Here is a 14521-nt window from a genome sequence, read left to right as displayed (position 1 = left end):
CAGAAAATATTTGTAATTTCAAAAAACACGCACAAGCCAAAGTGACGCACGCAGCGAAATCGAGAATAATTTTTCTAAGGAAAGTGATCGAATTTTGAGTTTTTTTTTGTTGTTGTTGATGCGAAGAGAACAGAGATGGTGGCTGAAGCAGAGGTTATGTTCCAACAGAGTTTACCGGCGGTTTTAGATGTCAAACTGTTAAGAGCATCAACCGGCGTTGCAGATATAGACGGCGCCGTTAAATCACCAGTTTCTTCGGCGAACTCGAGCATCCGTCTCCCGGCGGCGTCGCTCTCCGCCGACTTATCGACTTCTCTTTCGGTATGTGTCTCCGATTAAAATTGGATATTTTCTCTCTCAGTTTGCTCTATGAAGAGGAGTTAAATTGGATTCAGGGCACTTAAGTATTGACTCGTGATGTTGTCTGAATTTAAAGTAGTTTGTTTGGAAAGTTCTGTCTTGTGTAAATATCTTGTCTTTAAAAAGTACACTTTGCTTGGAAAGTTTGTCGGTTAAATGGAATTATTTTCTTTTGCAGGGTTTAAGATGTTCTGAATCGGATGATGATGATTGCAGTTCTAGTGTCTCTTTCTATGTACCGGTTATCCGCTCTGGTAGCTATGCTGATATTGGACCAAGGAGATCCATGGAAGACGAACACATTTGCATTGACGACCTATCTTCTCGTGTTAAGTCTCTTCATGACTTGCCAAAGCCCACTGCTTTCTATGCGGTACTCCATTCTTAGCGTACTGTAGCTTCTTTTGCTTGATCATAAGATCAGTCAAATTTACTGTTTTTTTTTTTGTATATTTAGGTTTTTGATGGTCATGGAGGACCAGAAGCAGCAGCTTACGTAAGAAAAAACGCAATTAAGCTATTCTTCGAAGACCATAAGTTTCCACAAACATCGGAAGTGAACAGAATCTTTGTAGAAGAAGTCAAGAGCTCTTTGAGGAACTCGTTTCTTCAAGCCGATCTTTCTTTAGCAGAGGACCGTACCATCTCCCCTTCTTCTGGTACAACGGCTCTTGCTGCCCTTGTTTTTGGAAGACACTTAATGGTGGCAAATGCAGGGGATTGCAGAGCTGTTCTCTGTAGGAACGGTGAAGCCATAGACATGTCTCAAGACCACAGACCAATCTACTTACCCGAGAGAAGAAGAGTGGAATCATGCGGCGGCTTCGTTGAAGACGGTTACTTAAACGGCATTCTATCAGTCACACGAGCTCTTGGCGACTGGGACATGAAACTACCGCGAGGCTCACATTCTCCTCTCATAGCAGAGCCGGAGATCAAACAGATACGTTTGACAGAGGAAGACGAGTTTCTGATAATGGGATGCGACGGGATATGGGATGTGTTGACGAGTCAAGAAGCCGTTAGTATCGTCAGGCGTGGATTACGCCGTCACGATGATCCGATGAGAAGTGCCAGAGAGCTTGCTTTGGAGGCTTTGAGGCTTAACACGTTTGATAACCTAACTGTGGTTGTTGTTTGTTTCTTGCCGGCGGTGGCGGTTCCTACGGTGGAGAGGCAACGGTGTTGTAGTTTGACGGCAGATGCTTTTCAGAGCTTGAGGGCCTTATTGGACGGCTGAATTGAAAAGATGATGACGTTCCCTTTTGTGTTCTTGGCTGATCTTTTTTTGGTTGCTTTTGTGTATATATGTTGTATGTATGTAATGTAACTTCAAGTGTCTACGTATTTGCTCCACTTTTTGTGTAAGCTAGCGGTTATTTGCTTCGTGCATGGATTCAAGGCTGTGTATTTTGTCAAGCAGCCATGTTAAACTCGTAATCATCTTTTCTTCTCTTGTCAGTACTCCACTCAAGATTTGGAGACCTACCTCTAATGATAGGAGATGATTAGAGCGTGATTATCGGTGTATCTACACCATGTCCTAAGCCTTTTACATATTTAATTTAAATGAAAATTGTCCAATATAAAGTAGGACATATCTTAGTTAGGAAGTTTTTCTTCGCATCCTTATGGTGTATGTGGCGCGACGTGGCGCGATCTGAATGGGCAGGAGGAAATGGCAAGTGCAAACCATTTCGCGAAAGAGATTCACTTCACTTTTGTCTTTCTCGTCTCCTTGTTTCTCTCTCCACTTCACTTTTATCCCAATCATCTATACTATTATTTATGAAGTAAATTTGCTTAGTTGTCATGTTCTCCATGATTTTAGGTAATTTTGCTTATTTGTCATATTCTTATTAAGTTTAAGCTAAATTATCATTGATGTATTATTTGTTTTGAGCTGTGTCACTAAATAATTAATTTAAATAATAGCCTTGATGAATATTCTATATAAATAAAAACGAATTTTATTTTATTAATATTAAACTTATATGTTATATTAGCTTTTCTTATTTGTCATATTTTTATTAGGTTTTAGACTTTTAGATAGGTTTTTATTTATAAAGTGATTTTGCTTACTTGTCATGTTCTCCTTAATTTTATGTAATTTTGCTTATTTGTCATGTTTTTATTAGGTTTTAGCAAAATCATTGATTTATTATTTATTTTTAGCTAAATCACTAATTTATTAATTTTAAAATACCTTTAATAAATCTTATAAATATTAAAAACGAATTTAGTTTTAATAATATTAAATTACATGTTATATTAAAATTTATTTATTTTTCCTTATTTTTCATATTTTTTTTAGGTTTTCGACTTTTAGCTAGGTTATTGATTTATAATTAGTTTCTAACTGATTCACTAATATTTTTATTAAAAATACCTGTAATGAATTTTATATATAATTAAAAACAAATTTTATTTTAACATATAAAATTATGTTATATTAAATATTAAATAATTGATTCTAAAATAATAAAATAAAATTATCAAAAAATAAAAAATAAGATAATTCTTATATATATTGTGTTGCTATCTGAAAACAATTTTTTATTATAAAGGTTAAATAATTCTTACATATATATATTGTGTTGCCGAACATTAAATTATTTTTTGATCTTGAAAATCACAAAACATTATCACAACAATGTACTAAAACCAAAATATTAAATCTTATAGAAATAATCTATAAAAGAAATAGGAAACTTAGTAAAAATATAAAGAAACATAAAACAAGAATAAAATATTGAATAATATAAAATAATTTAAGTATAATCTAAACAAATAAAAATGTATGTTCTATAAGTTATTGGTTTTTTTTTGTCTCTCACAGTTTCTTAAATCTAATTTATTAATAATATATATAAGCTTATTAGTCATTGTTATTTTTGTTGATGTTTTCTTAGCCGTGATTGTTTCTAATATTTTATTGCTGGTGAGGTCTTTTTAATTTACAACTACAATAAGTGTTTAATTTCAAATTCAAGTTTCCTAATCATAAATTGGTTGTTAGTAGTGATAAATTTTGTATCCAAAATATACATTTATAAATGCAAAGATGAAAAAAGGAGTAGAATTTAATGCATAATGGTCAATACAAATACTGAAATTAAATAATTTACTCAAAATTTGTATCAAATTTAATAATTTACATTTAAACTACAAAATAACACTAAAACTAAATTAATCCGCACAAGGTGCGGGTAATCATCTAGTAATCAATAATTTATGATAAGTTCTAAGCTATGTCCTTAAACTACAAAAAAATATTAAAATATCCTAAGGACAAAATATTTGTCTCACTGATAATGTTGCTCTTACACCCCAGACTGTAACATCATGACGGCCATTGTCAAAGACGCTACGTACGTATGAGCGGCTCAAGCTGTTTACAATCAGTTACGGAGATACACCTTTCAGGCTACGGTACACACCGTTTTGAGGGAAAGGAATGTCCCTAGACATGACCAAGAGCCATCACTTCCCATCAGACCAGAAAGGGCAAATTGATAAGACAATAAGGAACCGGCTAAGCACACCATGACTTCAAGGAAGCAGAGCATTTCAGCACGGTCTCTCCACCTGATTTTCCTCTGGATGAACACTTAGAGCATTTCTCTCTCTTTTTTTTTTAATTCTTTTTATTCCTTTCTTTCATATGATAAACTCAAAAAACACTTAGCAAAAAAGCTTATTATTTATTTACCTTTTGATCGAACATAATTTCACATTTATTATAAAAGGTAAATAAATAATTTTGTGCTTTTATCCTAGGATTTAAATAGAGAATTCTTAATATGGTTTATCTATCTGATAAGTACATATAAATAAAATTTTAAATATCGTTTATCTATCCGATATGTACATAAATATGTGCGTCATGATTATTGATCAATGTAATATGATAATGAGAAAAGGGAGAAAGCAAAACTGATGCAAAGATTTTGCTCAAGAAAAACGGATTCAAGACTAAAGCATTCATAGATGAAAAAAACTGCATAAACAAATGCAATACACAAGATTAAAAAATTTTCATTTAATATATATGAATTAGTTTTCATTTGCTAAAAAGAACTATTAAAGTTTTTCAATTAATACACAATCTAATTTAGTTGCCTATATTACCTACATACATTTTTAAAATTTGGAGATTCTACACTTCGATTCTGACGACTTTAATTATGTTTAAAAAGTGAAGAAAAAGTTAAATGTTGTTGATTGAACATGTGGTTAAGTTGTAAAAGCACGGTTATTTCCTTTAGCAAAAAAAAAAAATTGATGTATTTTTAAGAATTTTTTCCAAAGTTATAAACTCAAACAACAAAGAGAACAACCAGAGATAGAGAATGCTGATAAAGAACATAATTCCCACAAATTTAATGGTGGTTGTAATTGACTTGAACCATTTTACAAGAATCTGATCATATACAAGAACATCTGCAGAACCTTTGAGAGACCAGACCACTAAAAGTCAGATCGTAATATATATGAAAACAAATACATTCAGCAATTTTAATAAAAAACTTGTTTTGGACAAACAGCATTTTTAATAAATTAAAATATAATCTAATCCTAATTAAATATATTACTAGATTTTGACTCGCCCTTTAAAGGGCGGGTATATTTTTTGTTTTAATTTAATTTTCATATTTGTATTTTCTTTGTGATTATATTCGTATTTTCTTTTGTAATCATATTTGTGTATAAATCTTAATCAAAATATATTTTATTAAATAATAGCAATTTAAAAATTAATTTTGTATATTGCCGGTCGAACCCACCAACCCATAGGTTTCAATTTTTTGGTTAAAAATATGTCTTATACAACCCGCAAACAAATAATTTATACCGGCATCCGCTCCATTTAATTTTGCGATCTACCGTGGGTTATAAATTTTTTAAAAAATAATTATTTAATTTAATTATTATCCAAATATGAGTTCAATATTTGTTGGTTGCTGCCTTATATATAGCCCATAGATTAGGAGTTTAGATGACTGTAGAAGGTGGTTACGGTTTTTTTAGAAAGGAAAGTGGCTACATACGTTTTTTTAAGATGCAATTATAGTTAGTTATATTTAATGTCATGCAGTTATATTTTAGATGTAATTATACTTTTATATTTTTTGTTTTACATATTTTAAAAAAAATTAATTTTTATATTTGTGCTTTTCTTTGTAATATATTTTGGTAAAATATTTTTTTATATAAATTATTAGTAAGAAATTTTGATAATTGTATTAAATTTGTATTTTGCATAATTATATACTTGTGCCGTAGTCATTTAACATATTAATTTTATAATTTATTTACAAACAATTATTAATTTTTTAATAAAAAATAGTTACAATTTTGTTTAGTAAATAAATAGTAATTAAAAATAAAATTATATGTTTTCATTAAATTTTCATGATTTGATTTCATATATAATAATAATAATAATACTATATCTAATAATCTGTTATGCAATTAAAAATAGGTCAAAAAAATTAAAAATAGGTTTTATAAATTTGACCCATATACCCACTGTCAGCTTGTATCAAATTGTAGTTCGAAGTTATTAATGTATAAGGTTTCAAATCACTATACTGTGTTAATCCATATACCTAGTTCGTTGTTATTATAGCATATGATTTTATTAGTTATGACTCACGCACGGAAAAGTATAACATATATATAATTAATAATTTGAGATGATAGAGGAATATATGATCATCTCAAGAAAAGTAGAAATATTTTTTTTTCAAAAGCATAACTGTCTTTATATATAAAGAATTATTAAAAGAAGTGAGTTCCTACAATTATGGGAAAAAAGAAAGTAAATAAATGAAAAATAATATGCTTGTGTAAAAAGTTTTATACTCCCTCTGTTCCTAAATATTTGATGTTATAGATGATGACACAAGAATTAATGAATGTATTTTTATCTTAAAAAGTAGCATTGAAAAGAAAAATTAAAAATAATCCAACCAATTATCAAAAAGATTATAAGACTCTATTGGTCACACAACTTTCAATAAAGCTATAACTAATATAAAAATATCAAAACATCATCTATTTTGAAACATCTAAAACTCTCCAAAATATCATCTAATTTGAAACGGAGGGAGTATTAATTAATAAAATAATTGGACCCAACTAATCATACTGCAAAATTAATAGAATATATTATAAATCTGACAAGCGTAATTATTACTGCTGCACAGTTCAGACGGTCAAAACAATTCTTGAGCCATTAAAAAAAAAGTGAAACCCACATAGCACGATAGAGTTGACTTTTTTCACATACATGCATATAATACACATGCATAGATATCTCGTAAAACTCTATCATTCAGAACGCTTCAACAATGTCTGGACGCAGGCAATTTTCTCATCTTTCATACCATTTCCATTTAACGGTATAGAAAAATTTACATTTATGCAATATGATTTGTTGGATCTTTACAGATTGGAGGGCAAAGTCGTAATCATCACCGGCGGAGCAAGCGGGATTGGAGCTGAGTCCGTCAGGTTATTCACGAAACACGGCGCTCGAGTCGTTATAGTTGATGTACAAGACAAGCTGGGTCAAGAACTTGTCGTTTCCGTCGGAGAAGACAAGGCGAGTTACTATCACTGCGATGTCACAAATGAAACAGAAGTAGAAAACGCCGTTAAGTTCACCGTCGACAAACACGGAAGGCTTGATGTTCTGTTTAGTAACGCAGGCGTGATAGAGCCGTTTGTGAGCATTCTCGACCTAAATCTTGACGTGTTAGACAGAACAATCTCTGTTAACCTCCGTGGCGCAGCCGCATGCATCAAACACGTGGCACGCGCCATGGTGGAGAAAGGCACGCGTGGCTCCATTATTTGCACCACCAGCGTCGCCGCAGAGATCGCCGGGACAGCACCACACGGGTAAACTTTAATATTCCCAAAAAAGAGAGAAATGTTTTTATTACAAAACCAATTGACATAATGTTAGTGGACGCGACAACCAAACGTGCACTGGTGCACACATCACATCATAACGTTATACTATTATTTTTAGTATATATTATGGTCATGCTACCACGATTCATCTAGTTTGTACTATATTTATTGAAGTGTGAGGTTTATGACAGATATACGGCGTCGAAGCATGGTCTATTAGGGTTGATCAAATCAGCTTCTGGCGGGTTGGGGAAGTACGGGATTAGAGTAAACGGCGTTGCTCCGTATGGGGTGGCCACACCATTAGTTTGCAACGGTTTCAAGATGGAGCCAAACGTGGTTGAGGAAAACACGTCAGCATCGGCGAATCTGAAGGGCATTGTGTTGAAAGCTAGCCATGTGGCTGAGGCTGCTCTGTTTCTAGCGTCGGATGAGTCGGCTTACGTAAGCGGTCAGAACCTGGCTGTTGACGGTGGTTACACGGTGGTTAAGTCGTAGCTACAACTTGGCCACATGATGATGAGTTTTAAATTTTATAAAATTGTTTTTTTTTAATTATTTGGGTCAAAAGTTGACTTGGATACATGGGGATCGAGTAGCTTCTGAGGTAGCAAGTTGCCTTCAAACGTGGGATGTTGCATTTTTATTTGGAAACATGCATCCATGATCCCATTATCCAACCTATTGCAGATCTCGAGGATAATAAACTAAACAACTATTTTTATAAGGTTGATTGTTTGATCAGATGATGGGGCCTTCTCATTCCGCGTTTTAGTATTCTTTATCAGGAGTCTGGCTTTCATGTACTTGATAACTCTTCTTTAATTAACTAATCCCGTAAATATTATACTTCCACATTTATCTTATTAAAACAGAAACATTATGTTGGACTTAACATTTATTTTGTAAGTTTTTAAATTAAATACACATTTATACTTTATAGTTAAACATACATTGAATCACTAATGTTCATTTCTTTATACTATTATCCATGTTTCCAAACAATATACTTATTTCTTTATACTACTATCAATATTTCCAAACAATATACTTATTTCTTTGTACTACTATCAATGTTTCCAAACAATATATTTTTTATACTACTATCAATGTTTCCAAATAATACAATAATTAATCTTAGTTATTTTATTATCTATCATTTTCTCTTTAAAATTTTGTAGAAACGTCATAATTTCATAAATTTCAAAATAGTGAACTTTAAAATTTCGATTATAAGATTACAAATTATGAAACTATTACAATTTAAATCCAATTAGATTACATATCGTTCATCCATAAGTTAAATCGGTTAGTCTCCGATTTTAGTGATTTTTTAATATGAATATTTTAAAAACATAAATTGAATTGTAGATCTCCGGATTAACCGGTATAATCACAATCGGGATGAATTTAAAAATACTGATTTAAATGCAAAAATATTTTAAATACACACTCTTTAAAAATTATCAAAATATTTGTTAAATTATTCGTGAAATTTTTCATCGTAAAATATTCCGCGCTTCAAAAGCGCGGGTCAAAATCTAGTACACATTAAACTGAAACGACAAATTAAAACGAAACGGAGAAAGTATTTGTCTATGAAATGACCTGGTTTTGGTAAGTGATAAGTTGCTTGGGTTTCCATTTAAAACCAATTGGCAATTAGTGGTGTGATCCAAGTCCCTTATATATTATTTATGTCCCTTACATATATTCGATGTGAGATCTTCTCTCCAATACCCTCCCTAGAGATAATGGTGCGTATAACCATTAATCTCGCAGAATCCATCATACCCCTCCGAGATAATGCTATTTTCTAGCTATTTCGAAGAACTGAGTTTCTCTGGGCTATCAGCTAATGAGTTGATCGGGTCACTGTCCGGGCCGGATTAATGGGTCAGGGTATTGGGTCGGCTCTAATACCATGATAAGTTGTTTGGGCTTCTACTTAAAACCAATTGGCAATTAGTGGATTGACCACAACCCTTTATATATTAGTTACCCTTTATATTAGTTAATGTCCCTTAGAATTCCCGATGTGGGATGTAATATCCCTAATACCCCTCCTCGAGATGATGACTCTTATCGGCCAGAAATCTCGGAACTTTAAGACAGTTATACTCGGTCGAGCGAGTTAATTACGACCTATAAATCCGGTCGGGTAGGGTTAATATTAATTAGGGGTTTAGGGTATTTTAGGATCTGAGCTCTGATACCATGTTAGATTCGGTTTAATTATGAGCTTCCAACTTAAAATCAATTGGTAATTAGTGGTGTGACCCAAATCCCTTATATATTATTTATGTCCCTCACATATATTCTATGTGGGATTTTCTCTCCAATAGTAAGTCATCCATAGACACTTGTTCAATATCCCATATAGATCATATGAGATTGAAGTGACTTCTAAAACAATCTTTATCTCCGCTAAAACTTGATCTCATTGTATTGGTAGTGAACAAAAAGTTAAGTATCTATTAAATTGAATGTGACCAATAGGGGATTTCTTCATTAGATGTATCGTGTTCTTTTGGTCTACTCAATTTTTGGAAGTGTTTGTAGCTTTGGTATATGGTTGCTTGAGATATTCCAAAGGACCAACATTGTAAAATATGGAAATTGTGGTTGTGTTGTAGACAAAGTTAGAGATATATTCAGGCAAATGGTTTATGGTTGGGTTGCATGCATAAAAGATGGAGCTGCAGGGGATCGAACCCCATGCCTCTCGCATGCAAAGCGAGCGCTCTACCATTTGAGCTACAACCCCTTTTTAGTTTAATAATCTAAACCAATGTATATATTAATTTGATTAAAGTTATTAGATAGGATTGGGCACAAAGCAAATACTTGTCATTTTCTAGATACTTGCTATTTGACTTGCCTTGATGGATTAGTTTGATTTAGTATTTGCTACTTGACTTGTTTGAATAAAGTACTCGTTCAATCAAATACTCAGAAAAAAAAAATACTTGTAAGCTATTTGACTTGGTTTGTTACTTGCAAAAATCAAAAATTTATTTATAAAATACTTAATATCTGCAAGTATTTGAAATAAAATTACATGAAAAAATTTTTTTTTAACGAGTAATAAGTATTTTTTTACAAGAGATAAGTATTTATTAACAAGTACTTTTAGACAAGTAATAAATATTTTTGAATGATTAATAAGTATTTTCAGCGAGTATTAAGTATTTTGTAGAATAAATAAAGAGTAACAAATAATATCAAGACGAGTAATAAAGAAAATGACGATACTTGTACTTGACTTAAACTTGAAAGTAATAAAATCTGCCGACTTGCTATTTGACTTGATAACTCCAAATACTTGATTCTTAATGCGAGTACTAGGTAATTAACTAATTCAAGTCAAGTAACAAGTAGTCATGGCCACCCCTAAATAATTACACACCAGCGCAATTGGCAATGGCTTTGGATACCTCATTCACCCTCCCTCAACATCCATCAGATGTTGTAAGCAAATCATATCAATGACAAGAAGTACATAGGATCTACTTTGTGGATTTGTTTATGCAGTTAGAAAGCCAATTCTAATGCTATATGTGGGCTTCAAACAAACGTTAATGAAGTGAAAAAGTGGCAAGTGGATTTGGTGTCAATCACCCCTTTAACATCCACAATTACCCCTTTCTTTCCAAACAAATGGGCTTGAGAGATTGTTGGATCTGGGCTTGTAATTTGCATAAGGAAAAACCGAAAAAGCAAAAAGAAGTGGAGATGCGGGGGATCGAACCCCGTGCCTCTCGCATGCAAAGCGAGGGCTCTACCATTTGAGCTACATCCCCATCACGAACACATTAACCAGCTTAAGTATATGTTTTATATGACGCGACGGTTCGATTGACAGTCTCTTATGAATATTTTCTTTCCTTTCTCTGTGGGTTTGTGTTGTTGTTTGATGCGTCAACTGAGTTTCTGCGTTGTCGAGTCAGAAACAACAAAAAAGAAAAAATGGAAGAGAGCTGCGCCGTATGCGCCGAGAATCTAGAATGGGCTGCTTACGGATTCTGCGGCCACAGAGAGGTTTGCTCTACCTGCGTTGTTCGTCTCCGCTTCATTCTCGGCGATCGCCGCTGCTGCATCTGCAAAACTGAATGCCCCATCGTCTTCGTCACAAAGGTCTCACCTTTTTCACCTTTACCATCTTTTAAAATGTAAAGCTTACGCCTTTTCACCTTTACTATCTTCTGAAAAGGTCTCAACTTTGCAGGAGCTTGGTGATGATGATACAAAGACGATTACTGATTTCTCGACCTTCCCATCAGACCCAAAAGAAGGCCGTGTAGGCTCTTTCTGGTACCATGAAGAAACCAAAGTCTTCTTCGATGACTTCAACCAGTACTCAAGGGTTAAGTCGATGTGCAGACTCTCCTGCACCTCTTGTGACAAGACAAAGAAGGGATCTAAATCTAACCATCGTTTGCGGTTTAAGAGCGTTGAACACTTGAACGATCACTTGAACCATCAGCATAAACTGCACATGTGTAGTTTATGTCTTGTGGGTCGTAAGGTCAGGGGGCTGAGAGACTACCATCACCCTCTTTGGTCTGAAGGTTTATGCTGATGAACAAAGCTCATGCTTTTTTATTTGTTATGAATGATAGGTGTTCATTTGCGAGCAGAAGCTATTTACTAAAGAGCAGCTGAATCAACATATAAGTAGCGGTGACTCTGAAGTTGATGGAAGCGAGAGTGAGAGAGGAGGCTTCACTGGTCATCCTATGTGCGAGTTCTGTAAGCGTCCTTTCTATGGTGGCAACGAGCTTTACACTCACATGTCTAGAGAGCATTACACCTGCCATATATGCCAAAGGTGACTGTAATTTTTTGTTTTCTTCTACAAAAGGCATGAGTTTGATTGGTTTGATTGATCGTTGGAATAGATTTTAATCTGATTCAATCTGGCATTGCAGGCTGAGGCCGGGTCAATATGAATATTATGGAAACTATGATGATTTGGAGGTATGAATGTAATCTTATGGTATAATGTATGTGGCTGCATTGGGTTCTCACTTGGTTTTTGTAAACAGGCTCACTTCCGCAGTGACCATTTCTTATGTGAAGACGAGTCTTGCCTTGCTAAGAAGTTCATAGTTTTCCAAATCGAAGCTGAGTTGAAAGTAAACTCTTCTTCCTTTCTATTCTCACTGTTTGTTATTATGTTCTGCTCTAATTAAAAGTATCACCTGCATTTGTTTTTTAGAGGCACAATACCGTTGATCATGGTGGTAGAATGTCTCGGTCTCAGCAAACCGCATCGTTACAGGCATGTAACTATCTCTCTTGTGTGTGTGTTAGTATCTGCTTGCCTATGTTTAATATTTGGTTCTGTTTCAGATTCAATCGGGTTTCCAGGTCCAGAGTCGCCGAGGGAGAAGGCGATCATCTCAACCATCTTATCATTCTTATGCCGTTGACGACGGTTATCCTCTTCTTCAACCTATGAGTAGCTCTGGAGGTTCACGTCTGGGAGAATCTTCTGTCCCTCCACTCTCTGTGCAATCATCAAACCGCGGACAAACCAGACTTGGACAGAACTCAGAGAGTAACAATCTAAGACATCATCAGACAAGTAGAAGTGCAGCTGCTGCTGGGTCTTCTCAAGCCTGGCCAGCGTTAAGACGAGGAGGCCCAACTCAAGCATCTGTTGCAAGCAGTATACAATCTTCTAGCGCTTCTCCTCAGCCTCAATCTAGAACTCTTGCTTCTGCAGTTGGTGGATGTACATCTGGTTCTTCACTGAATCTCAGCAATGCAAAGAGGAATCATCACACATCTTCTTCAACCCCTCAAATGTCTGATACAAGATCACTAGAGCAGCCTTCTCATTCTGGCTCTCCTCCAGTTTCTGCTGTGAAAAATCGCAGGTCGTCATCATCATCATCTGCCAATGCGAAGGTGTCAAACATAGGTGGTTCCGATCCGCAGTCTGATAACAAGAGTTTGGTTGATAAAATACGTGCCAGCCTCGGTGACGATGAAGAGTTATTCAAGGCCTTCAAGGATACATCAGGAAAGTATCGTCACGGTATCATCGATGCAAGAACTTACTTAGAGTATGTGAAAGGGTATGGCTTGTCTCACTTAGTTCTTGACATGGCTAGACTCTGCCCTGACCCTAAGAGACAGAAGGAGCTCGTCGATGCCCACAATGCTTGCTTGAGCAGAGGAAACGATAGTTCACAGGCGAAAGAGAGCTGCGGTTTGAAGAAAAACAAAGGGAAAGCTGTAAAGGTTGAAAGTAGCAGTGAAAAATCTCAGGACGAAGACAAGGAGAAGAAGAAGAAGATAGAGAAAGACAAAGGCAAAACGGTTGTGGACTCTTCGTCTGGTGGTGGAGGAGTGGGATTAGGCAACAACAGTGGCATTGGGAAGCAATTTAAGAAAACTCCAAAGTTTCTCAGAGCACGTCTTGGCGAGAAATCAGTGGCTGCAATACTTGCTTCTAACTCGAAAGAGCCTGAAGCAGAATCCAAGAACGATCACTCCAAGAGTAGCCAGAGCTCTACCGGGGAGTTGCAACTTCGTGGTGCTTGGCGGAGAGGAAGTGCTAAACTCTTCTCCTAGGAAAATAGACAATGCTATGACAGATTTTGCACAGAGGGAACCCAAGTCTAGATCATCCAACAGTCATATAAGCTTAAGTATAGACAATGCATGTGTTATGTGTCTTTTTTTATTCTTATTGTAGCGACAAAGCTTATGTTGAAGTATATGGGACTAACATCGTTTTTGTGCAACCGAATGTTTTGGTCACTGCTCTAACACACGTCCACGAATCCATCTTTGTCTTTGTAGTAGACAAAGAAACGCTCAAGAAAGTAACAGGCAAAAAAGTCCCAGTGAACTCACCTGTATGAGGCAGAATGTTGCTCACACACACGCGCGAATAAGACTTTTACCAGGAAACAGATGCAATCCATCTCAAATAAGCCCAAGAAACAAGAGTTAGACAAATAGAGGAAACCAAACAAAACCTTACATAACTAACAACAAAGCGGGGATAGCTCAGTTGGGAGAGCGTCAGACTGAAGATCTGAAGGTCGCGTGTACGATCCACGCTCACCGCATATTTTTGTTTTTTATAAAAAGTTTCTAATGATAAAATCCTTGTTAAATTAAGTTAGATGCATTTGATCGGTGCAAGAAAATGTTTTGCTATTAATAAAGGCCCAAAAACAGAGCTATAAATTGATAGTGAAACATCATAATCTTCATT

The 14521-nt window shown here is 34.7% G+C and overlaps 3 protein-coding genes and 3 non-coding genes across 7 annotated transcripts; 4 read left to right on the top strand and 2 right to left on the bottom strand.

Moving 5' to 3' along the window:
- LOC108806511 (probable protein phosphatase 2C 49) lies at window positions 1–1829 on the top strand. The gene is made up of 3 exons (XM_018578653.2): window positions 1–321; window positions 539–733; window positions 818–1829. The coding sequence occupies exons 1-3, from the start codon at window positions 136–138 to the stop codon at window positions 1598–1600; spliced, it is 1164 nt and encodes a 387-aa protein (XP_018434155.2). The 5' UTR covers window positions 1–135; the 3' UTR covers window positions 1601–1829.
- Window positions 1830–6640: 4811 nt separating this feature from the next.
- Window positions 6641–8151, top strand: LOC108809923 (short-chain dehydrogenase reductase 3b). The gene is made up of 2 exons (XM_018582058.2): window positions 6641–7269; window positions 7476–8151. The coding sequence occupies exons 1-2, from the start codon at window positions 6656–6658 to the stop codon at window positions 7780–7782; spliced, it is 921 nt and encodes a 306-aa protein (XP_018437560.2). The 5' UTR covers window positions 6641–6655; the 3' UTR covers window positions 7783–8151.
- A 1827-nt stretch (window positions 8152–9978) lies between these two features.
- TRNAA-UGC (transfer RNA alanine (anticodon UGC)) lies at window positions 9979–10051 on the bottom strand. The gene has a single exon. It is a non-coding gene; the product is annotated as a tRNA-Ala (tRNA).
- A 963-nt stretch (window positions 10052–11014) lies between these two features.
- TRNAA-UGC (transfer RNA alanine (anticodon UGC)) lies at window positions 11015–11087 on the bottom strand. The gene has a single exon. It is a non-coding gene; the product is annotated as a tRNA-Ala (tRNA).
- Window positions 11088–11174: 87 nt separating this feature from the next.
- Window positions 11175–14042, top strand: LOC108806680 (E3 ubiquitin-protein ligase hel2). 2 transcript variants are annotated; one of them, XM_018578850.2, is made up of 7 exons: window positions 11175–11421; window positions 11513–11812; window positions 11907–12115; window positions 12216–12264; window positions 12333–12422; window positions 12506–12568; window positions 12640–14042. In XM_018578850.2, exons 1-7 carry the CDS (start codon window positions 11254–11256, stop codon window positions 13867–13869), a joined length of 2109 nt encoding a protein of 702 aa, XP_018434352.2. In that variant the 5' UTR covers window positions 11175–11253; the 3' UTR covers window positions 13870–14042. The 2 variants fall into 2 exon arrangements, with proteins under 2 accessions (XP_018434352.2, XP_056845910.1); XM_056989930.1 differs by having other exon boundaries at window positions 11498–11812.
- Window positions 14043–14299: 257 nt separating this feature from the next.
- Window positions 14300–14372, top strand: TRNAF-GAA (transfer RNA phenylalanine (anticodon GAA)). The gene has a single exon. It is a non-coding gene; the product is annotated as a tRNA-Phe (tRNA).
- Window positions 14373–14521: the final 149 nt, after the last annotated feature.

Source organism: Raphanus sativus, chromosome 6 (assembly GCF_000801105.2).
Source record: "Raphanus sativus cultivar WK10039 chromosome 6, ASM80110v3, whole genome shotgun sequence".
Taxonomy (NCBI): Eukaryota; Viridiplantae; Streptophyta; class Magnoliopsida; order Brassicales; family Brassicaceae; genus Raphanus; species Raphanus sativus.
This window is presented reverse-complemented; position numbering and strand designations above follow the sequence as displayed.

Coding starts and splice junctions, on each gene's coding strand:
- LOC108806511 (XM_018578653.2), top strand. CDS start 136: ATGGTGGCTGAAGCAGAGGTTATGTTCCAACAGAGTTTACCGGCGGTT. Junction 322..538: donor ACTTATCGACTTCTCTTTCG/GTATGTGTCTCC, acceptor TTTCTTTTGCAG/GGTTTAAGATGTTCTGAATC. Junction 734..817: donor AGCCCACTGCTTTCTATGCG/GTACTCCATTCT, acceptor TTGTATATTTAG/GTTTTTGATGGTCATGGAGG.
- LOC108809923 (XM_018582058.2), top strand. CDS start 6,656: ATGCATATAATACACATGCATAGATATCTCGTAAAACTCTATCATTCA. Junction 7,270..7,475: donor GCCGGGACAGCACCACACGG/GTAAACTTTAAT, acceptor GGTTTATGACAG/ATATACGGCGTCGAAGCATG.
- LOC108806680 (XM_056989930.1), top strand. CDS start 11,254: ATGGAAGAGAGCTGCGCCGTATGCGCCGAGAATCTAGAATGGGCTGCT. Junction 11,422..11,497: donor CCATCGTCTTCGTCACAAAG/GTCTCACCTTTT, acceptor TCTTCTGAAAAG/GTCTCAACTTTGCAGGAGCT. Junction 12,423..12,505: donor AAATCGAAGCTGAGTTGAAA/GTAAACTCTTCT, acceptor TTTGTTTTTTAG/AGGCACAATACCGTTGATCA.